We start from the raw sequence: 24,768 nt of genomic DNA on the forward strand, positions 1-24,768 counted from the left end.
TTGAGCCTGCTCACACACAAATATCTGCACATGGGTACTGGATCGCATAGCTCTTATGAGATTTGCTATATCGATTTGCTCAAATCTATTTCCACCATTACATGCAGAGCAGGAATCTCAAACTGCAGCCTTTCTGCAGATGTTGGCCTGCAACTGACATCATCCCTATTGGCCGTTGTGACTGGGATGATGCAAGTTGTAGTCCAACAACTTCTAGAGACCCAACGTTGGAAAGCCCTGGCTTTCCACAACAGCAATTGTGTTGGAAGCAATAGTTATCAACCCCCGCCCCCATTAAACAGGTATTCATACAATAGACTCATACACACAATCCTCAACTGGGTAGGAGCACCCAGTCAAGTTAGGAGTCAGGTGTGTTCCCAATCAGCAGTCATGTAAATCCAAACAACCAGGTAGGAAGAGGGGAGTGATTGTGTGGGAGGTGAATGCTGGGTAGGACAGGTGCACCCTAGCCAGATCCTCTCCCCAGCATTTTACCAAGGTTGGACATCCTGCCCAGCTCTCGCCTCCCACACGATCATGCTCCCCTCCTCCTACCTTGTTGTTTAGGTTTACATGACTGCTGATCACAAGTTCACCCAGTTCTCCTATTCTGGCTGGGTGCTCCTCCTACCCAGATGAGAATTGTGTGAATGAGTCTAAATGACTATTGCTTGAATAACTTCCTGGTTTACTGTGGTATAAAGGTTGCTCCGTTGAGTCAGTGTCAACTCCTGGCCACCACAGAGCCATGTGGTTTTCTTGGTAGAATACATGAGGGGTTTACCATTGCCATCTCCCGTGCAGTATGAAATGATGCCTTTCAGCACCATCCTATATCGCTGCTGCCCAATATGGGTGTTTCCATAGTCTGGGAAACACACCAGCAGGGATTCAAACCAACAGCTTCCTGCTCTCTAGGCAGGTTGCTTCCCCACTGCACCATTAGGTAGCTCTCACTGTGGTATACAAATTAGTAATATATTCTATAGAAAGAAAATATGTCTAGCACAACTTCCATCTATACATATTTTCTGCCACTGACCGATATTGCCCCCAGTAGACAATGGTGTCACATATGCATAAAAGTGGCTTCTACTCTAATGAAGTCCTTAGGTAGCTTAAAAGTTACCACTAAAAATATTAAAAGGTTTAAAGTACATCCGTCTTTGAAGATTAGAATTTTTAAGTGGTGCTTGTTTCAAGTAGACTGACATTTTAGAACTATAGCCAACATTCAGGTAAGATAAAAACCTGTCATTATTTAACTATTAGAGAACATAAAAACCAACGACCTTTAGGGGGGAAAGTTTAATAATAAAGTCATAGTTTTAGTATCATCCAGTAAAAAAAGGTACTGAGCAAATGTTCTGGATAGTAATTTACCTCGGATAGCTTTAGAGCTGTAAATATTTTGGGCAAAACCCTGCAGGAAGGCCGCCTGCTTCGTTGAAATGAACGGGAGCCGTGCAAGAGCACAATAGGCAGACTTTCCTGCTGGATCAGGCCCTTGCAACATGGTGAGGTAGACAAGAGGAAAAGAATTCTCCATTATTAGCACAGACTCTTAAACCTTGTAACAACAGTTAAGAAGAAAACCGGTAACATTACAGACATACAAATGAAATATTTGATTAATGCTTAACTCTGTACAACTCAAATATATACTTTTTAAAAATTTGACATTTTAAACTTTTGAGTGCATATAAGTGTTCTGGACATTAGAAAAGGAAATGCATGTTGTTCTCCTCCATTCTTGCACTTCTCAGTCTGTTTAAATAAAAACATATTTACAGCTTCGATATGAACAACAGTGCATCCAAACCAAAATGTGCATTTTTCTTAAAAAAAAAAAAAGTTATTGCTTCTGGCCAAGGCTTTCCTTTATTAGCATTTTTATATTATTTTCATTTATTATTACTCACTCTTCCCTCACAGTCATTTTGCTGCTCTATGAAATCAGATAGTTTAACTGCTCTAAAATGCATTGGAGGAAGAAAACTCCTAATGGACCTCAGGAATGCTTAGAAGTGCATTTTCTTTATGTAAAGCCATACTGATGGAAGGTTGAGAAGGTAAAGGTTGAGTGACGTGCTTTCCGGCCTAACATCTACATATGCCCTGTAACACTGCTGCTTTTGCAAATACTTCTTGCCTACCAGCCTCCCCTGCCTTTTCTCAGATTTATTAGGTACATGGTGACACTTACCTTGAAACTGAAAACGTGTTTCCAGACTGATTTAAACGCCCCTTATCTGTGTGTTCCAAAATTACCCAACTATTCTCTTAGCTTCTTATTACCAGATTTTAAAGCCCAAACTAGCGCTAGGTGGTAGTAACTACAATTTAGAATCAGTTTGTGTGGGGGGGAGCGTGGGTGTTAAAACTACTTGGGTCCTGTAATCTAGCAGGGGGTGGGGGAGAGAAGCGTTCCCCTCTCCACATTTCAAGCCAGCGCCTTACTCTCTCCCACTACTTCCCTTAAAAGGGAGTCTAGATTCTCATAATTACGAGAACATGATTCAGCACTTCAAGTGGCAGCATTTTGCCTTCTCTGTTCCCTAGTTCTCTTTCCGACGACAATCCCAGAGAATTCTTTCTCCTGGCTAGTTGCTTCGCTGGTCTCAATTCTGTCTTGAGCAGACACGATTCTTTCCATGCGACCTGTAGAAGGGCTAAGCTACAATTCCGAAGAGAAAGGCCCCTGGAAGCCTGCCTCTCCCACCAATCTGTGCGCACGTGTGAACGATGAGAAGTGGAAGAGAGCGACTTAAAACTTAAGCGTACGCACATCCTAGTCTACCTTCCCGAGGGAAAATACGAACACCAACATATGCGTCACTTGAGAAAACGGATTCAATTTCTGCCATTTCTCGCAACTGTGAACTAAAAAGCAGAGCTTAACCCAAGAAATAATCTAGCGTGCCTCCCCGCTCCTCCCTCCCTCCCTGCTTGCTTTCCTTCCATCCTCTCCGACAGTCACTGTTTGCAGATGGGAGGTGAGCGAAGCAAAAAACAATACTCTTCCACGTCCTCAGTTACTGCGTCAAGAGATTCATGGCCTGCAGCGGTCACACACCCAATGGGAGGATCTCCCTCCTAGTGCCAAATGCTTGGGAGTCGATTGTGTCCGGCGGTTACTCAGCAATAAGGACAAGGTATGTGCCACACACATTCACGCCCTTCCTTCCTTCGCCACGTGCTCCCCATGCTCTACGGAAGTCGCAGATTGGCTCGCGTTTCTTTGCTTGCGCGCGGAGTATACCAGCCTAGTTAGAGAACCGCCTTCCACTCTCCGTTCCAAAAAGCACCATCGCTCACTCAGGAGGAGGAACCGGAATTTTGAAAAGTGACTGGCGGCTGGGGGAGGAGAGGGCGCGCGCATTTTTGGCTGTCCCATTCGTTCATCCTTCCCCAGGAAGTTGGCTTGAGCGAGCTCCTCAACACTCCGCAGGCGGGCTTTCCTGGCGCGCGACAGACTGAGGCCACGTGAGCTCCGCAGCCGCCTTTACTCCCCTCCACGTGCGGGGCCAGCCCTCGCCTCCGGCCTCTGCTGCGAGTCCACCACCGCGCCTACTTCCCAAGTTCGCTAAGGCTTCTTTTCTGCACCCCTCCAGCGGGGGTCGTGACGCCAGAGAGGAGGCGGCACGCTGCTACCTGCACCCGCAGGACTCGACCACCATGTCCTCGTACTGCTTGTAGACAACATTGTTGCCCGCGTCCGTGTAAAGGATGCTGATGGGAGTGAGTTTGGTGGGCACGCAGCAGCTCGGCGGCGTTGAGCCCGGGTCCATGGAGTTCATGAGGGTTTGGATAATGGCGTGGTTCGTGGGCTCCAGGTGCGAGCGCAACGGGAAGTCGCAGACACCCTCGCAGTGGTAGGCTTCGTACTCCAAAGGGGCGATAATCCAGTCGTCCCAGCCCAGCTCCTTGAAGTTGACGTGCAAGGCCTTTTTGCTGCACCGCAAGCGGGCCTTCTTGCCGTGCCGCTTCCCGTGGCGGTTGTTGTAGGCCGTTCGCCTCGTGCGGCGGCTCTTGAAGCGCAGCTTGAGGGCTGCCGGCGGCTCCTGGGAAAGCACCTGCGCGCTTTGCTGCTGCGCTCCCAGCTCCTGGCGCAACTCTGCGAAAAGATTCTTCCGCCTTGACTTGGTGAAAACCACCAACAGCGCCTTTTCCTGCTGCGGCCGCGCGCCTCGCCCCAAGCCCAGACTGCGCAAGTCCAGCAGCTGCTGCTGTTGACGAGTTCGAGTCCCCGCCAAGGCTCGTAGCTCGAGGCAGAGTGGGTGCTGCTGTTGCTTCTTCCAGGCCTGGTGGGGCTGCAACGCCTGCCACACGTCGAACACTTCCCAGCCGCCACCGACCTGGGCAGACACCTCCTGCAGGTCCAGGGTCCTGGAGTCCAGGAGGCGGCCCGAAAGGCAGGAGGAGAGCTGCAAATGGGCCAGGCCTGTCTGCTCTTTGGAGAAATGATAGCCGGGGGCTTTACGAAAGACCCGCAGTTCGGCTCCCACCAGCTCTTCTTTGTCTGAGAGAGTGGATACATCAAACAAATACTTCTGTCTCCTTAAAATGCTGGGCGAAAGATCGTCTGCAAGATAAAATGCATAATTGCAATCAGTTTCTCTTAAGGGGAAACTTCCATCTGCGGGGAGAGGGGGAGGAGAGCGGGGAGAAGATGACGTTGCCCATTTGACCTCGCCAGCCTCCCAGATACCTCCTTTGCAGGAGGGAGAAAGGGGTGGGGCCTCCATAAAAGTGATTGGGTCAAACGCATTTCAACTGAACCTAAATAATCGTGGGACATTTCCTTCATGTATGATGCAAACTACATCCTCAGTGCCTGAACATCAGTTAATATAATTATTGTAAATTCTGCTCATCAGCCTTGGCAGAGTGTGTTGAGGCCTTTTACTTGAGTTTCTTAAAGTAACCGGCTCTTACTTCCAAGCAAGTTAAGAGCTCTTCGCTTTCTTTGCCTTGGGCTTTAGATCGGAGAGTACTTCACTTTCTCCCAACAACCTGCCTAAAGCCATCCATGGCGGCGGAGGAAATTTACAAGAGAATTTATTTGCAATGCGTTTCCCATTCGAACCCTCGCGGTCCCCAGAACCTACACTAAAACCAATCCAGGGCTACCGAGAGATGGAATAATGTTTAAAAACTTGTGTGTTTGTGTGTGTTGCGGTATGGGGAGGGAGGGGCCTACGTTCATTCTGAGAGTGAGACAAACCTGCTTTTCGTTTTTTGACACGTTTTGTGCATGAAGGGTAGGCCACGAAAAGCAAACCAGATTCTCCCCCCCCCCCGCCCGCCCCAGCCGCTTTCCAATAAAAAGGTTTACAAGCCAGCAAATACAAAAATTCTCCCAGCCTCCGGGTTTCCCCCAAGAGCTAGTAAAAAAGTCTGTATATATTTCAACAGTAAAAGTGTCACCACAGAGCCTGCGCCCGTGAGCCCCGCGCTGCAGTTCAAGCTGAGAAAGGGAGCCCGGTTATTTATTCCTGGCCAAGGTCACTGGTAGGATTCCTAATCAACGCATTTCGAAAGCTAAGAGGTCTGGTTGAAAGGTCTTGGGAAGTTGGGACGGGAGCGGGGGAAGGCGGATGATTGATGGGAGCCTATAGACTTGCAAAATCGCCATCAAGATTCAAGAGGGAACCAAATAAAGTCACTGTATACTCACTGGCTGCCGCCTCCTCACCCAGAGGTGTGGGACATCCATAATAGGTGTAATCCAAGCTCATTAAAACCAGTTAAGAATTCTGCAATCAACTTCAGTGGGCTATGGATTTCTCCCGGGGGGGGGGATATCCCTCCTAAGCATTTGAGGAACCCCCTGCCCTCATTTCGGTGAATTCCCCCCCTTCAAACTTAATAGCCATGGGCCCTGAAACTTGGGTCCCCAGATGCTGGACTACAATTCCTATCATCTCCAGCCACAATGTCCTTCATCCACTGTCTAGGGATAATGGGAGTTGTAGTCCAACCAGATCTGAGGAACCAAGTTTGAGAACCCCTGCAATAACCCATATAATCGTTTTTTCTCTCCCCTCCCCCAAAGTGAGGAGTTGCACCTCACAATTTGATTCTCAGGTCTGGAATCACGAAGCTTACAGCAGGATTACAGCAGGATTCAAAGTGTGCTGAGTACTTGGAAGCACTCAGGCACACAGGAATTGGAGGCTTACAGCTTAGACTTACACCAAAGGCAGTCCTATTCAGTTCAGCACTGGATCTAATTTCTAGGTAAAGGTGCTCAGGGTTTTTCAGCTAGAGAGTGATGATCAGCTAAGTCCCTTTCCCTTCCTTTCCCTCCAGAGCACATACCCAGAGAAAAGGAAATAAATGCCCCCAGCCAGCCAACGCTGGCTGGGAATGCGTGACCCTTCTGTGGGAAGAACCCTTCTGCTGGGTTCTTTGAACCCATATGCTCAATGGTGGCTCTGCCCCTAGTATGTTCACTAAGGAACAAAACTGATATTCTCTACAAATTTTCATCTTCCTAAAGAGAAATTTCAGATAACTTTCTGATATGTTTTCTCCAGGCCCCTAAGACAAAAAAAAAACAGCATAGATGCCTTCCTTCCTCCAGTGCTGTCCACACACAACCACCCTATGAGTTAGGCTACCCTGATAGTGACTAGAACAAGCCCACAAAGTAAAATTTGTGGTTAGGTGGGGCTCTGAAACTGGTTATTGCCAGCCCAAGTCCAACACCTTCTAGTCTCTACCCTATACTAGCTATTCCTGCAGAGAAAATATACCCCTATTCAGGCATTATACTGTACAAGTGTACAGTTAGTTGTCCATACACTCCTACATGTATTTGTGTGAACAGCTGTACCTGTGTTCATCTTAGAAGTGTACCTGGGTTGTTCCCTCAAATGCAGGGCACAGATAGGAAGTATACAGCAGTACCTGCATTCAACATAATACATGAATAACTGTACCTGTGCACAGATGTGTAAACTGTACATTTGTTGCATGAGTGTTGAACATAATGTCTGAATAGGGCTTATCTGTCTGCCACGCAGTAGAGGATCACCATCTTCCCCCACCCTGCCCTGCAGGCAGGGCTCCTCTGCCCTTAACAATGACCTGACCAGCAGAAACCCAACAGGTAAGGCCCTCACTAAGGCTGCTCTCTTGGGAGTAAGCCCCATTTAACATAATGGAAGGAACCTTACTTCTGAGTAAACATGAATATGATTGTGCTGCAAATCTCCGTGGGGAATAACAGTCCCTGATGAATGTATGCCTGCCGTGCAGCCAGGAACAAATGAATCCCACCCTCTGGAGGGCAGGCCCTCACAATGCTTTTGAAGCCAGAATCCCTTCAGAGCTAAAGAAAGAGCCATGAGCACTAGTTGAGTCAAAGGAAATTATTCTCTATTACCCCTGATAAGGACACTACTCCCAGGTTGGGTGGTTCTAGGCAGACTTGCTTGACCCTGGAACCTCTTTAAGAAATGATTAAATAAAGACGTTTGATGCCTCTGCCCCCCTAAGCCCATCTATCTGTAAGTCTCAGATAGAGCTCCAGTGGAACCTACCTCCAAGTGGCTTTCTGTAAACAGCCCCCCCAGCTGTTTTTGGACTACAACTCCCATAATCCCCAGCCACAGTGGCCAATAGCCAGGGATTATGGGAGTTGTAGGCCTATCTCTGCCGGAGGGCTGAAGTTGAGCAGCCCTGCTGTAGAAGGATCCTTGCCTTATAACACAGGTTATGCATATTTGCTTGGAAGTAGGTCCCACTGTGTTTGTCATCATGCAGACTGTCCATCCTAAACACATTTCCTTGGCAATCCCCTAGACAGAAGTGCCATTTCCCCAGAACCTGATGCCATCAGTGCTGCTCTTATCCCTGGACTTCAGGGCTGAATTCCAGGGCCTCCACACCCCAAATCCTCTTTAGTCTGTCCTGGGTGGTGTGTGGTCACAGCTGGCCCACACTGCAGCTGAGTGTGATTATGACCTGTGTTGGGTGCTTTAGAGACAGAGGGGGGAGAAATATGTGGGGTGGGAATATGTCAAGTGTGTTGAAATGTTTCTGCTACTGCATATTTGCATATACCTGTTTTATATTCTTACAGCCTTGTGAGTTCAGTTGCTCTTTATGCCCTCAAGAACCCATGTGTTAAAAATACTGTGTGTGCCATAGTGTGTGTAGGAAGATAATGCTTAACTTGGGGGGGGGGCCTCCAAAGGCCTTTAGGTCCAGGCTTCAAAATTACCTAAGTGCACCTCTGGGTGCCATATTTGGAAATGGAGTGCATACCACTGCAATACTAAATATTTGGAAACAAGTCCCATTTGGGGGTAAAGCAGTAGAAATTACTTCCAAGTCCACATGGTTAGAATCAGGCTGTTAGCTGCCTCAAACAGAACCGATGCTTAGGATCGGGGTGTCAACCTAAGCACTTTGCCGGTGGATCCAGCCCTCTTGCCATGTCCCTCAACAAGCCCACTAGACTGAGAGCCTTGCGTTTGACGAGCTTGTATTTTATTACGTGTATATCCCCACCCTTCCTCCAAGGTACACAGGTGAGAATACAGACATGGATCTCTGCACACGCGCACCTCGCCCATCTTTACCGAGTGAGGCAGTGACTAAGAAATAGGGACTGGCCCCAGAACACCCCGCGGCTGAGCGAGGCTTTGGAAAGCATCCTTATAGTTACTTCAGTTCTCCTAGCTTTCTTTAACCACATCTCCGGTCCTTGGCTACACCCTTTCTTTAAACAGATATGGAGTAAGATTATATAATAAGGAGAATGATCTATGAGCAGCTACAAAGTGGCATTTATCTGCTTGGAAATTAAACACTGCCCACCCCTCCCTTTATAGCCCTGAGAAAAAGAATCACGCCCAGTTCAAGCCTACACAAAGCCTACACCTTAAAGTCTTACTCTCTTACCACTGCAAAGCCTTCTTATGCTGCTCCTTCTTATGTACTCACTTTTTTAAAAGGAGGAGGCTCATGAGACAAGTTCATGGAGGGCTCTCAGCCTTGATAGCTAAAAGCAGAGCCTGCATGTACGGAGCCACCAAGCCACTGTCTAGGAGGTGCTCGTCCATCTGCTCGTGAGCTGGTCAGAGGCATCTGGCTGGGCGGTAGGAGGCTGCGTGAGCTGACTCTTGGTCTGATCCACCAGGACGATTATTACGTCATCATTCAGCTCCAAGAGATGATTATTGCGTCACTGGGATGTACAATGCTCGCGGTGGTGACCATTGGTCCATCTAGCCCAGTATTGTCTTCACAGACTGGCAGCGAGAGAGCACTGTCAGATGGAGAAGCCAGGGAGGGAACTTGGGACCTTCTGCTCTTCCCAGAGCGGCTCCATCCCCTGAGGGGAATATCTTGCAGTGCTCACACACATCAAGTCTCCCATTCAAATGCAACCAGGGCGGCCCCTGCTTAGCTAAGGGGACAAGTCGTGCTTGCTACCACAAGACCAGCTCTCCTCTCCTTTCCCTGGTTTCCTTTCCCACTAATAATGCCTATGCCCAGCATGCTACTTGAGAGCCAGCCTTTTCGTAAAGGAAGGCAATGACCAGAGGACTCTGCCTGTCAATTTACTGAACAAAACCCGGAAGCGCCCAACCCGTCCGCTCTACCTAACCTTCAGGTCACGGCCTAATCCAATGGAGTGGGGGAGGAGGAAGAGGAAGAAACCACATTCCTAGGAATCTTTCACTCTGCTCTCTCTGCAGCTCCATCAGTACCGGCCTTAGATGAGTGATGTGGGTGAGCAGCCCTTAGTCTGAGCCTATGCATGCTTACTCACGACTAAGTCCCATTGAGTTCAATGGGAGTTGCTCCCAGGCAGGTACGCATAGGGTTGCAGCCATAACTACTTCTCCGACCCACCTCTCCTACACACATGGGGTCTGCATTTGAGCTAGGTGGGGGGGATCCATAGTCACAAGCCAGTTCCAGGGGAGGGATATAGCCTACAAAGCCTACCCTGTTTGGGCTAACTCCCACCTCTACGTGCTGACCCTACATCTACACCCGATGTAGTAAAGTGGGACGAAAGGTCTACGGTGCCTGGAACTCTTTGAAAGAAGGCAGGGGACAGAATATAAATGAGATTGTTGCTCATCATCTTTGTTCAGAAGTAAAACTGAGCTAAATGGGGCTTACTCCCTTGTGCTTAGCAGTGCTACCGAAAGCAAGATGATACAGGAAGCTAACTCAAGGTGGTCGCTTCTCCAACTTGGTCCCCCAGGTGTGGTGGGACTACAACTCCCATCATGATAAAGGGAGTTGTAGTCTAACAATATCTGAATAGGTCCTGAAGAGGCTTTTAATTTGCCCCCAGCCTAGCTTTAGTTGGAAGTCAGTCCCTGAGAGTAGTAAGATGGCCCTAGATTCAGTCCTGTGGCTATGCTATGGTGAAGCAAATCCTTCTTTCTCAACTCTCTCTTCCCACCAACAGTGAAATAACCGAGATCGGATCTCTCCTTTTGCAGCCTGCCGACCCCACACTGGTGGTGAATAAAGTATAATGTGCACGCTTACTCTAGTGTGACTCCCATTGGTTTCAAGGAAGCTTCATACCCCAGTACATGGGATGCAGCCCAATGTGCTTCACCTCTTCAGTTGAGTTCTCAGAAATTGAACGTGAATGAGTTCCCTTTCTGGGTTATGGATGAAGGAAAAGCAGGGAGGGGGAATAACTGTTCTTCTGTGGAGGTTTTCAAGCTAAGGCTGGGCACTGCGGTCATCATTCAGAGAGGCTGGAGCCGTTTGGACCAGCAAGGTCCCTCCCAGCTGTAACATTCTAACGTTCTGTTTCTATGCCAACGGATTTCGATGGAACGAACGTCACATTTACATGGAAGGAAACGCTACTCCTAAGGCAGCCTGCATAGAATTTCAGCCTCAGTTCCGCACAAGTTTGTGTAGGAACAACACACAGTAACACTCACTGGGGTGTGAGTGGCTCTCTGACTTCCAACTGCATTTTAGGATGGGTACTGGCTTAACCTCTACAGTCGATTTACAGCCCCATAGAAATTCCTTTCCCAGTCGGTTCTAAACTGGCCAGCCAAATCAGGGGATAAAACTGATTGTATTCAGTTTTTCAGTATGTATAGATGCCCACACCCATCTATTTTGGAATAATTCCTGTAGAATTTACTTTCGAGGAAGAAACCACAGGATCGGAATGCAGGGCAAATTGGCTTCCATTTCAAAGGGGATCTGAAGATTTGTGTATTCCTGTTATTAAGCAAATTCCTCCCAGGCTAAAGAGCCGACATCTCCCGGTTAGGGCTGACTGAAACCCTGGAGAACCGCTGCCTGTCAGAGTAGACAACACTGAGCTAGATGGGCCAATGCTATGGCTTGTATAAAGCAACTTCCTATGTACCTATTATTCCAGTGTGGCTATTGACTAGTCTAAAAACCCAACCACACGTCCCATGAATGATCCAAAGGGAAAACCTAAGCGAAGATATGATGAACATGTATGTAGCTCGCTTGCCGTTTGTCTCCTGCGCCTTAACCTCTTGGAGACTAACCATTTTGATTTCTGCTCCCCCCGTCGCAGTAGATGGTTATGTCGACCAAACTCACAACTTCTTGTGGGGAAAGATTTCGAAGGCAAGGCAAGGCTGCTCCCATCTCAGCCCTATTTGGACAACCAGAATTGTTCAATAACCTGAATAAGCGAAGCTCCCCGAATGGGTTCCAGAACCTACTTCAGAATGGCAAGGAGAGACATTCTTTTGGCAAACAGCTTCCAACCCTACAGCCCGGGATTCTCAAACTTGGGTCCTCAGATGTTGTTGGATTACAACTCCCAACATACCCATCACCCCTTGGACGTTTAGGCTGAGGATTATGGGAGTTGTAGTCCAGCATTTGGGGACGCAAGTTTGAGAAGCCCTGCCTTACTTGTAACCAAACAACTGCGAAAGAACTCATAAAAGGAGGTAGAATTCTACGGCAAGCTGCCAAGAGCCATCGGAGCCAGAAAAATCATAATGGAAGGCTGCATTGATTCCTGTCCACCTAGTACACCAGGCAAGGAACCCAATTAAGCAAGGTGGGACCTACTTCTGAGTAAACATGCACGGGATTGCCCTGCACGGCATGTCTGGCTTTTGCATATCATCACTCACACCGACAAGGTGAAGAGGAGACAGAAGGAAGTAAACAAAGACTAGGCAGATCTCAGGGCTGCTTTTTTTTTTTTAACGATTGAGAAATACAAATGATTTCCATTCCACCACTCACACCTCATTAGTACACCACAAACAGCACAACTCAAAATAGCCACCTTTTAGTGGAAATAATGCACTTTTGTATCTGGCTTAAGCCCGTAGCCAATCTAAAGGGGGGGGGAATTGGAGGGCAGACAGCTTCCAGTCTGGAACATTTATCCAGGGGTGTAGCTAGGGGAGAGAGGGCCCTCAGAGTGAGGAAGGAAATGAAGGGAGCTTGGGGGGCTGGGTTCTTTGAACCCATCCGCTCAATTATAGCTACACCTCTGCAATGAGAGGGGACACGGCAGGATGGAGCGCAGGTACTTCTCGGCTTTTCTGGCTATTGGGGTGGGCATGGCCATGGGGGCTGCAAACTGGGAACTAAGAATATTTATATACCGTTTTTCAACCAAAGTTCTCAAAGCGGTTTACATAGAAAAATAAATAATACATAAATAAGATGGCCCCCCTTCCCAAAGGGCTCACAATCTAAAAAGAAACATTAGACAGATACCACAACACCCGCTGGAGGGATGCTGTGCTGGGGCTGGATGGGGCCAGTTGCTCTCCGCCTGCTAAATATAAAAGATCACCACTTTAAAAGGTGTGTTTGTACTCAGCAGGGATAACTGTCATGGAGAGGCTTGCACTTCCGAATTTGCAACTACATCTCTGACACTTATACTTATTTGTAAAAGTTGGGGAGGGGATTGGGGGGAGAAAAGATTGGGGAGAATTGGGCCCGCCCTGCCCTAGTCCCCCCCCCCAGCTTTGTGTACACAAGCCAGTTAAACTAAGGTTTTTGCAACTGATTGAACAGAATTTGATTTGCTTCTAAACCAGGGGTTCTTTTACTTTTTTTGCACCTAGGTATCCCCTAGATCCTCAATTATTACCTATGGATCCCCATCTCATTTATATAGAATATATTTTCATAGGACTCCTGTAAACATTAGAGGAACAAATAAGTAATCAGGATAGCTATTTTCAACTGTCTTCTGCCTCACCACAAAACAAATTACATTCAGTGCAGCCAAGATTTTCCAGGGACCACCTGGACCTACCCCATGGACCTCAGGTCAAGAAGCCCTGTTGTAAACACACGTGCTCATAACCTACAATGTATCCTTGCCTTCAACTGAAGTTTAATTGAGGGTGTGGATTTCCGAGAAGCGACGTTCGCCTTTTCAGAGACCGAGTTCTCATTTACCCTCTCTGAGGCGCGCTGCGGTTATTCATACACGGAGAGGCAGTTTAGCCCTCAATTTGTGGTTATTAATGAATGGTAATAGATGTCAGCCCGCAATTGAAATACGATTCCCATCCGCCCCTCTTGAAGGGAGAGAAACCTGGCACATTAATTCCATACGTGTATTTCCGAATAAAAACCCACTGATTTAAAAAGACCCGTCTTACAAGTAAGTAGTTTAAGGGTGGCGGCCGATTTCTTAGGAATCCGGTGTATTTAGGTTACATCACAGCTTAATTCACTACCCAGTGGCTTTACCGCCCGTCCTGTCCCCCGCCCGGTTTTTGTCAGCCAAACTAGTGCAGAAATATAAGATACATCCAAATCGTGATACAATTCACTCCGGTGGCTTCCTAAAGGGCTGTGATCTGAAGGCTGGAGGGGCTTGAAGCCTGGTGGGGGGGGCGGTATTTAGAACAGGGGTTCTTGACCGTGTGTCCGCAGATGCTGCAGGACTACAACTCCCATAATCCCCAGTCACAGTGGCCAAAAACCATTGTGGCTAGTCATGAGAGAAGTAGAAGTCCAATAACACCTGCGGTCACACGCTTGAGAACCACTAAGAAGATACCAAACATATTTACTCTCCAGGACAGTCTCTCATTCGTTGCCATACAACTTATTTCCAAGCAAGTGATTTTGAAGGTGGGCCGACCCAACACTGTGACCCTTCAAACCAAATTTTCCCAAATACATTGACATTTTCTAAATACATTGACAGCACCGAAAATCTATGCACTCGAAACGGAAGTAAGCCCCATCATCCAGTTTGAAAGGATTTACATATGATGTAGATCGCAGCCCTAAGCAGAGTTCAGTTCTTCCTTGCGGATCATCTGAGCCATCTCCAGGGTGAAAATAACTGTGGCTCCGAATCTGCTTAAACTCACTCCCGACCTCTCTCTCTTTCCGTTGTTTTCCAAGTCAGAGGCAAGCTTAGAGTTAATGAAAGAAAACGAGACGGAGGGGGGGTGGAGAGGAGATACGAAGTCTCAAAATGGTATTTCAAAATAAGAATATGGGGACATAGGAAGCTGCTATGTACTGAGTCAGACCATAGGTCCATCTAGCTCAGTATTGTCTACACAGACTGGCAGCAGCTTCTCCAAGGCTGCAGGCAGGAATCTCTCTCAGCCTCTCTCTCAGCCGTATCTTGGAGATGCCAGGGAGGTAACTTGGAACCTTCTGCTCTTCCCAGAGCGGCTCCATCCCCTGAGGGGAATATCTTACAGTGCTCACACTTCTAGTCTCCCATTCATATGCAACCAGGGCAGACCCTGCTTAGCTAGGGGGACAAGGCATGCTTGCTACCACAAGACCAGCTCTCCTCTCTGAGGAAAACACTTCCTGAAGAAATAATTCTGGGTAAGCTACTCTAAATGCTTTACATCAGGGTTCCCAGATATTGGACTACAACTCCCATCATCCCCATTCACAATGGCCTTCAGCCGTTGTTTACCATTGTGGCTGTGGATGATGGGAGTTGTAGTCCACTGTCCAACAATATCTGGGGGCTCGAGATTGGGAATTCCTACCTTAGATCATCAGAAAGAAAAGTTCTATCCCAGGGACGCCAATGTCCTAATAGCACGCACACCCTTAACTTTCTTTAGCCTGGGACTGGGAGTGTGGGTGAACATTTAAAAAACCTGATCCCCTCCTGCCGGGTTGAAGTAGCACAGCCTTCAAGAAGACTGTCACCTCGTTCTGCTGCTTGTGTAGACCAGGCCTTTATTACCTATTGGCGGAGAGAGATAGTAAAGCCGGAGGCACTGTTCTACCCAATTGCTCCAGAAGTAGTTATGCAATTAAATAATTTGGAAACCTATTAGGCTACCGCTATTTAGGTTCTGTCAGTTTCGCAGTAATCCCCACCGACTTGGGTCCCCTCGCCCCTACATTTCTGGCCAGGGGCCCGAAGACCCCTTTGCTTTTGAAGAAGGCTCCTCCCCTCCCCCCGCCTTACGCGTGGGGTATTTTAATCTTATCAATTTCATTAGTTTGCGGGGCTTGCCGCCCGCGTCCCCGCCCACACACACACTCTGGAGTGCTGCATGGTCTCTAGTCTTATTGCTGGGTTTAAGGCAAGCCATCCCCCGTCCCCTTTCCTTCTTTGGATGCCACAAGTCCCTAGTCCTCAAGGCTCCGTTCTCCAGAAGATCTGTGCGCTCTCCCTGGTCGTTTCCAGGCTGCCTCGCAGCTCCTGGAGGGAGGGCGGCTCATTCGCCGTCGAGCTTCGCTCCAAAGTCGAGCAAGGCCCTCCTGGTGACAGGCTGAGAAACACGCGCGGCCTGCACAGTAACAACCCTGACAGGTCCTGCTCTAGGGCTGCTGGGAGAGGCGTTTATTCTGCTATGCAGACGGCTGCAGCCCCATCGAGAGCCAGGCGGGCCTTTCGCCTTGTGTGGCATTTCCCCTCCGGGAGATTTTATGACACGAGCCGACCGGATTTTGAAAGAAACGTTGCAGGAGAATTATTAGCCGCTCCCTGTGTTTGGAAAGAGCGGGGAGGGGAAGGGCGGGCGTGGAAAGAGGACGACACTCCCCATTCCCTTCCTGACCAAATCGCAACCAATAAATAGGCGAACCACGCTCGGCTCCCAGGGGCCGTTTATAAGGAAAGTCACCGATTCAAACCACGTGGGCGAGCCGAGATTGAAGGATCGCCCAGCTGAACGCAAAATGCAACAGTTCAGCGCCATTTCAGATGGGGGGGGGGAGATTGGGGAAGGGGGCGACTGCCCACATTCTCAACACGCTTAGAAGACCCACTCTTTGTGGAAACACTAAATGTATTCAGCAGGTACTAAGCCATACATTTTCTAAGTAGTAGGTCGGGCAGCTGCGCTATAGGAAGATGCTGAAAGGCATCATCTCATACTGCGCGGGAGATGGCAATGGTAAACTCCTCCTGTATTCTACCAAAGACAACCACAAGGCTCTGTGGTCGCCAGGAGTCCACCCCGACTGAAGGGCACACTTCACTTGAAGTCCATGTGTTAGTTTGGAATAAGCTTTGGCGTGTACAACTCGATCCTAAGCAATAGTTGTTATGGGGAGGTAAAAACATATCTCCACACAGGGCAGCCTCTTTCTCCTTAAGCAAATGGAATTGTGCTTCTGGGCAATGCAGAGCGAGTACTTGGAAAGTTCACCCAGGGAGGTCAGTTCCGCGGGACAACAGCCAGACCCGGACGCCAGACTAAGTAAGTTCCATTGAAAGTAATGAGGCTTGAGTTAGTCGCAAGTAAGTAACTTGTCTCATTGATTTCAATAGTGCATAGTAGTCATGACCAACGAGTCTAGATGTGTTGCCCACTCTGCACTGGGGCTTACTTCCAAGTCTAGGTAGGGTTGCAGCCTACATGATTTATGACTGAAAACCAGTGGTCTGAAAAGGAGGTACCGTCCCCCCCCCCCACCGCCCAGGAGCCTCTGGCAGAAAGTTTTAAATTGGCGAGCTCAGAGCCATTGTCCATACTGAGCAGAATAAAATGGCAGAAGAGAACTGTATCCCTTTAAAAAGTGCTAGTTTTCTCCATGGCGGAAGTGGAGGGGGTTGTCTGTTGTTTTTTGTTTCTTAAAAAACACATGCAAAAGCATTTGTAAAAAATCCAAAGCCCGCACCTACGGTTTGAAATGGTAGCACCCTGAAACTGCGTAATAATGCGTAGCGTGATTACGAAAAATTTCTTTTCTTTCGATCGCTGAACACATTCAACAAAGAGAAGCGCACCGCCAGGTTCTCATGAACTCCAAATTCTGGGCATTTGGGCAGTTTTTTTGGCTGTCCTCTCTCGCGGTGGAAACATCAGGAGAAGAAGGGCAGAGAAGTGGAGTTTACTTATTCAGAATCATTCAGGGCTCTTCTCCATCCTTTCAGTCAGCTCAAAATCAGCAGCTAGGCAACCGAGCGCAGCGTTTCTTGAGATATGAAGCCCGGAAGCTTAATCGGAATCCTAATGTGCAGAGGCGAAAGGTTCGAGCTAATACGGGTGATAAATGACCCGGGGCGGGAACTTGTTTTCTTCTCCCTGGGACAACTCCATAGAAATGAATGGGAAACTATTTCCAGCAGTTCCAAGGGCCAACCCTGCGGAATTGGCTGGTTGCCCAGAATCTGACGTGCCACCGCAGTGGAAACGAGACTGTAGCTTCCCATTAACCACACTCTTAGCTAGCATCGCATAATGGAAGAGATCCCCCTTTTGCAGTCCTCCCCACCGTAAAGTAAAGTGTGCTGTCAAGTCGATTTCGACTCCTGGCGACCACAGAGACCTGTGGTTGTCTTTGGTAGAATACAGGAGGGGTTTACCATTGCCTCCTCCCACACAGTGGGAGATGATGCCTTTCAGCATCTTCCTATATCGCTGCTACCCGAAATAGGTTCAAGGGATTCGAACTAGCCACTTTCTGTTTGTTAGTTAAGCATTTCTCCGCTGCGCCACTGAAGGTGACTCATCAGCCAACTGCCTAAATGTACTATTCATTAGGCAAGGGGAGGCAGTTGTCTTGGGGCCCCACTGCCTCAAGGGGCCCCCCAGAGGCACATCACCTGGCTCCCCACCCACCCATGTTGCACCCCCTATGAACTATGTTGAGTCTCTTGGAGATCGGCAGGAGCAGAGAGTAAAAAAACTAGATTCAATGTGAACTAGATATTCACCGTATTCATAATGGGAATGTGAGTGGAGTGCACTATATATTGTGAAGTGTGTTTGTGTGTGTGTATGAGCGAGGGGCCCATTTTAAAATCTTATCTCTGGGCCCCCTCCAACCTTGCTACGCCCCTGGTACTATTGGTCAAAGCTGAAACGAACCAGCTTCCTGGAAAGTCCCACAAACCAGTTTTATCACCCCATCCAGAGTCTAGTGAGTTCATCTGGGTCAGCCTGTTAAATAGCCTGCTGTAATTCTAATGGCTCAACAGAGAAGCAAACTGCCTAGAGACAAGAAGGCTGTTGGTGTGTTTCCCCAGAATACGGGAAACACCTATATAGGAAAGTGCTGAAAAGGCATGATCTCATACTGCGAGGGAGAAGGCAATGGTAAACCACTCCTGCATTCTATCAAGAACACCATAGGGCTCTGTGGTGTGGTCGCTGCACAACTTTTCCTTTCCAATTCCTTAAATAGCAGCTTCCAGTTAAATAGCGCAATTAAAACGCTGCCAGCCAATGAGATGCAATGAGGGTGGGGTCAGAAACAGCGGGGTTCCCAGTGGAACTCTCTCAATTTCTTGAGTTTGAGCCCGCACACTCGGATTAGGAAACCGGAAATAAAATCAGGCGGGCAATGCAGATGCGCAGTAAGTGCGCAATCCTAGCGCTTACCGGAAGAATTGTGTGCCTCTCCCGCTGTGTGTAGAGGTTTTTCTCCCAACAGGATCTCACTATTATTGAGAGTCGCTTGAGGAAAGTAAGAGCAAGTGTTTTCTAGGATATAATGCTGATAAACTGAAGGAGTAGCGAGTGAAGGTTGCGATTGGACCTCCAGCTCGATCCCGTGCTTGCTTAAACGGAAGCAAGCGACCTACTTCCAAGTGATTGTGCATAAAATCGCAGCTGCTATTCAGGTTTCAATCCGAATTCCCATTGAAATCATTATCATTCAGAGACCTCCTCCCTGGTTGTTTTCCAGATCAAATGTGGACCATTATTTTCAGTAGGGGTAGGTATTTTCAATACCTATTCTAAGTATTTTAGTCCTCCCTCATGTTACTTAACTCCTCTCCACCTCCATCCCAATCGTTCCCCCCCCCACCCCAAACCACTCATATTCACGATAGCAAAACTAAATAGTAGTGGTGACGGGTTTTTAAATGATGTTTAAATAGAGCTCCTGTTAAAGTAGCCTACAGTGTTGGGCTCCGAAATACAAACAGCCGTAAAATGGAAACTTGGCTTTGGATGGTTAAAGGCCTTGGGCTGCGAGGGAAGCGGGCAGGAGTCGCTCTCCAGCAGCCTGGTCTGAAGGCAGGAGCGTTGGTTTCCCCAGAAAAGATAAGGCCAAGACCGCAACCTCGGCAAACTCCATTAGGGGCGAGGCTCGGGCCTGCCTTCTGCATAAACATCTACAGGATTGAAATTTTGCACAGAGAAATTATCTGCATTTCGTTTCCAGCAGCTTTCGTTCGCTCCACCAGGCGGTGAAAAGCCTGGGGAAGAAATCCTTCTTTAAGACGCAAGAAAACAGATCCCTGCTGTCCTTCCTGAGCCACGCAAGGCTTTAAAAATGGGGGCGGCCTCTGCCCTGAAACCGAGTCGCCCTGAAGAAACTGCTGCCCTCGATTTTCGCACGTTGTGTCAACCAGGCAGTTGCACGTCTGAATGGAGAGGATACGGGTAAAACTATACTCGGGTAGGGTTCTCTCCATACCACCTGGAAAAGCAGAACTCCCAGCTACAGCCGAATATACTCCCTACAGGCTTTCAAGGAAAGGCACTGTAGGTCTCCCCTCTCTACCTACGTTTTCTCACCATGGATAGGCGATCTACTACTACTATGTCGTGCACATGGCTTGTATCTCAACCTAGCTCATAGAATGGGAGAGACGGCCAACTGGGCAAAGAGGCACCTTTTAACAAGCTTTATTTAGCTGGTGCAAAGTAATTGGCCCTATCCATCCCTAGCACACACAGTACCTCCAGGGACTTCTGCTGGCATTTAACATGTTTCTTTTTAGATTGTGAGGCCTTTGGGGAGAGGGTTTCATTTAATTTAATTTATCTGCGTAAACTGCTTTGGAAACTTTTGTTTAAAGCGGTATATAAATCTTTGTTGTTGTGAGGAAGGATGCAGGCTGTTCCGAGGAAAGATGGTGTGAATACTCTTTTAAACCAAACGTATCGTAGAAATTTATAATTAACTCCAGGCAACACATCTTTTCAAAGCCAGTTAGGTGTAGTGGGTAGATGGGTCTTTGGATCACAGAGACGGAAGTTGAAATGAAGCCCACTAGACCAGGGGTTCCCAACCGGTGATACTCCAGAAGTTGCTGGACTACAGCTCCCATCACCCGCAGCTACAGTTGATTGTGACTGGGGATGATGGGAGTTGTAGTTCAGCAACATCTGGAGTACCACAGGTTGGGAACCCCGGTGCTAGACCACCCACTCTGGGCCCATCATCAGCCCTTCTCCTTATAGCTTTCTCCACAGGCAGATGTTGCCAGAATTAAACGGGGACAGTCCATATAGGCCACTATACAGAGGGTAACACAGGTTACTCACGAGGATAACCCCATTCAGACGACAATTCCAGCCCAAAGAGCTCCTTCCCTCTGCGCAGAATCCGGGCAGTTGCTGCTGGGACTCTGTTTCAAAAACAGCAGAGAAAAAGCCACCAGCCATGCACTACAAGGACTCTTAAGCTATTTATAGTAGACTCTTCAAAGGTAAGACCCGAGGATTTCCATGGGGATCACTGCCTAAGCATGCATAGAATGGCAGCCTCAGGCATGGAAGCCTCGCTCCCGCATGCTTAGTTGGGCCGAGGAAGTCCCTCTGGACATGGGATCATCAAGCCCTGCATAAGACCATCCGACTGTGCACAGTATCCATTTAAGCTTACTCATCGCACCCAGGCCGGGAGGATGATGGCGCTGGGAATACTGGCATTTTGCCTGCTTACCTCGCGATGCCAGAAAAAAACGAGGCGGAAGCCCAAACTCCACCAAATCGACAAAGTCCTCAAAGACCTCCCCTGGGACAGGACTTCCCAGACCACGACCCAGACAGCCCCTCCCCATCAAATCTCTGTTAACTTAACTGGTTACATGCTGCTCTCATCTCTTCTCCGCCTCCTACCTCCACCTGGGACCAGCCCCGCCCGCTCCAGTCCAGCTTCAAAATCTGTACGCGATAATAAGGTAAGAATTAGGGCTTGAGGTGGAGGATTTAGACGACCAGAGCATGCTCCAATCCAAGTTAGTTTAAAAACAAAAAACAAACATGAGTCACGTGATCGTGCGATTATGTCGTGACAGTTTGGCTCTGAGTAAGATCTACAAGTTGCTTGCATTGGAGTAATCCAACGTGACTCCTGAACTAACCCTCACTTGTACTAGAGGGAGAAAAATCCTGGATCCAAAATCAGTTTCCTTGGATGAAAACCCCAACCCAGGGGCTATCACATTTGGATCCCCAGCCGTGCTCCCACTAACAGGGATTCCCAGATGTTGTTGACTACAACTCCCAGAATCCCCAAGCAAAAGTCATGGCAGCTGGGGATTCTGGGAGTTGTAGTCAACACCTGGGAATCCCCGTTAGAGGGACTACAATGGACTACAATCCTATCATCCTGGCTCAAGGTTGACTCAGCCTTCCATCCTTCCGAGGTTGGTAAAATGAGTACCCAGAATGTTGGGGGCAATATGCTAAATCATTGTAAACCACTTAGAGAGCTCTGGCTATAGAGCGGTATATAAATGTAAGTGCTATTGCTACAGCTCCAATCTTCCCACCCACAGTGTGTCTGGGGATGGTGGAAGCTGGAATCCCAACCTCATCAGGGGCCCCAGTGTGAGTGCCCCTATCTAACTGGTTTCCTGGGACCAAATCCTGAAACCCATTACCTGGAAAGAAATACCCACACTCCAGACTTAGCTCTCCCACATAAAGTTGCGTGCAGCTCGATCCGAAGGATATTTACCGGTACTCACAGGGCAAGTCCCATTGAGTCGCATCGGACTTGCCGTGCAGTCCTGCGCATGCCGACTTAGAAGCGAGCTTCGGGGACTGTTCAGTGGGGAGTGGATTGCTCCTAGGAAAGCGAGCCCAACACTGCAGCCTCCCTCTATACAAGAAGCAGCAAGAAAGCGCTTGTAGACTACGCTACACTGCAGTCTTATTGACACTTTGGGGGGAGTCCGCCCCATCGAGCACAGTGCGACTTGCTTCACAGCAGACACGAATGGGATCGAGGCACACACCAATCCCAGACTTCTGGTGCGCCCAGGACAGGCCAAGACGCCCCCTTCCCATGCCCCCAAGTCCTGGGCAGAGGGGGCGCCCGAGCTTCCTCCTCCCTCTGTCCGCTTCTTCTACCCCTTCGGAGGGCAGCGAAGCGCAGATGGGAACCTTCTGCCGCGTTGCCTCCCCTGGCTCGGGCCGTCTGGTCTGCATTAGTGCTTTTATAAGGGGCTCAAACAAATCGAATACAAGGGTCACCAAATAATTAAGAGCGGGGAATTCCCTCCTTGCCCATTAAAATACTTCCCTGCTTGGATTTCATCCGCCTTTCGCCAACCACAACACGGCCCGGGTGAAGGCGCTGCCCGGACTGGGCTCCGCTGAAGGAGCAGCCGCCGGAGCTGTGCGGATCCACCCCGGAACCCACCCGCGGAGTCGCATCCAAGAGGGACCCGCATTCCTCAGCCGCAACAGACAGGCCGGCCCGGCCATCTTTTGCAACGGGAGCCCCCTCCCATGGGAATATCCTCCCACCCACAAACAAACCCGAGACTCTCAGAAAGCACATCATCAAGTCGATCAAAACAAGGGGGAAAGGGAGGAAGATGCACGTGCTTAAAAACGGCTTGCCTGCCCCCCCCCCACTCGCACCCGCGTTTCTGCTGCAGAAAAACCAGCAACCGTTTTGGACAAAGGTCACCGCAAACAGCGACTTCACGCCCGAAGTTTCTCAGGGCTTCGGCTTAAATCCCCAAGCGAACGGAAAACCAAGCAAGGCGATCCTTTTCACACGTGACCCTGGAATTTCACGCACCCTTCTCCCCGGAGGAAATTCAGCACCGCGGGACTTTCACTTCCCAATACACTTGCATAGGGCGAGGCCACCAATTTGCTATTCCTTAACTGTACAACACGCCAGTGTGAAATCTACACCATCTGCTTTCTGACTGCAGCGCACCTTATGGTTTCACGTGTGAACGGCGTGCAGACACAGCGCATTTCTCTTCTACTTTGCATTTCTTATTCACAGAGATGCAAGTGGCTGAAACGGTGGGGGGGAAGCCTCAGAAGACCAATTTTGTTCGTGTCATGTGTGAAAACGCTCTTTCCGCAGTGTTCCTCAGCACCTATTCCTGGAAACTGTGCTGAAAAATTCGCGAATTTTTAGGATTTATTATCGCATGGAGACCATAATCCCGATCCTAACATAGTTGTGGCTGGCAGAAGGGACTCCTAGGTTTCTATTATGCGGAAACCAGTCAGATTCTCATCCAAGGCGGATTAGCATCAAAACATACGCCCCTACAGCAATCAAACGATTTAGGCTTGCAATATAAGGCTGCAACGTCGTTAGGAAGCCCAACAGAACTAATGAGCCTCAAGTCAAAATGCTCACTTTGTACTGCAGAGGAACACATCAGAGACTACGATCACAAAAGCACAGTTCTTGGGAGAAAGCTCGATTGAAAGCACGGTGGGCTGCAATATCCTACGCACACTTCCCTGGGAGTAATCCCCACCTAAAACGCAGGGACTTACTTCCCAGTAAATATGCAGGGGGTTGCTCTGTGTGTTACTTTCTTCTTTCACCCGAGCCTTGAGGATGGCGCATCAGACACGCGGACTTCAGCGGCATGTTCTACAATACTACTAAGGTGGGGGCTGTTTTGATGGTGGTGGTGGGGCGTCGTTTCGAAGCCTGTGTTTATTTCTCTCTCCTTGTAACGAATCCCTAGGGAGGCCTGGTTCACAAGCCGCATTCTTGGACTTCGCGACTGCCACGAATGCGACGCCAAACCAGTCTTACCTTTTTTTACCTTCCTCGGAGCTCGGGATCAGGGCTGTCCATCCAGCAATGGTCCGTCCGTGGGGCTGGCTTTTATTGTATTTATCACCCCAGCCCCTTCCTGAACTGGCTTCCTTACAGTCTCCCATTGAATTCAACGGGTCTGGCTGAGTGTTTAGGGCCAGAAGAAACTTTTCTTTTTAAAGGCGCTCTTTTAATTTTTTTTTTTTTGAAATTTTTATTTATATATTTATAAATACAGTTTATCAAGTTCTGCCTTTCCCCGCTCGCGCTTTAATCTGGCGAGTTCTTGCAGTTCTTAATTGTCCTGCTTTACTGTAGACTGAGCTTCGATGCTTGGGGGGTGGGGCGGAGGGAGGGAGTGGGGTGGAAAAGAGAGAGGCTGGGGCCAGCGAGTCGAGCACCATCTGCGTTTTAATGAGTTACTTCATGTGCCAACAGTAATTTTCCTACATTCACCGAGGTCCTGTCTCAGGCTGTCTGATCTTGCGACCGTAACTGGGAGGGGTGAGCTGGGGCGGGGGGGGGGCGTATGGTAAGTGGCAGAGGTAATGCTAACTATTTCCCCCAGCCCAACAC

General features: G+C 48.7%; 1 protein-coding gene across 3 annotated transcripts in view; it reads right to left on the minus strand.

Moving 5' to 3' along the window:
- Positions 1-1,292: 1,292 nt before the first annotated feature.
- The window catches only part of GDF6 (growth differentiation factor 6), a 28,174-nt gene continuing 4,698 nt past the window's right edge, over positions 1,293-24,768 (minus strand). Inside the window, exons 1-2 of one of the 3 annotated variants that reach the window (XR_008307314.1) lie at positions 10,531-10,735; positions 4,452-4,588 (exon numbers count right to left, since the gene is read on the minus strand). Coding sequence is in view for 1 of the 3 variants with exons in the window: in XM_053250760.1 (XP_053106735.1) it covers positions 3,654-4,588 (935 nt within the window). In the remaining 2 variants the exon portion in view is untranslated. Of the gene's footprint in view, positions 4,589-8,961; positions 9,594-10,530; positions 10,736-24,768 lie in introns of those variants that run through there. The other 2 variants (XR_008307313.1, XM_053250760.1) reach the window with 2 other exon arrangements.

Source organism: Hemicordylus capensis, chromosome 4 (assembly GCF_027244095.1).
Source record: "Hemicordylus capensis ecotype Gifberg chromosome 4, rHemCap1.1.pri, whole genome shotgun sequence".
Taxonomy (NCBI): domain Eukaryota; kingdom Metazoa; phylum Chordata; class Lepidosauria; order Squamata; family Cordylidae; genus Hemicordylus; species Hemicordylus capensis.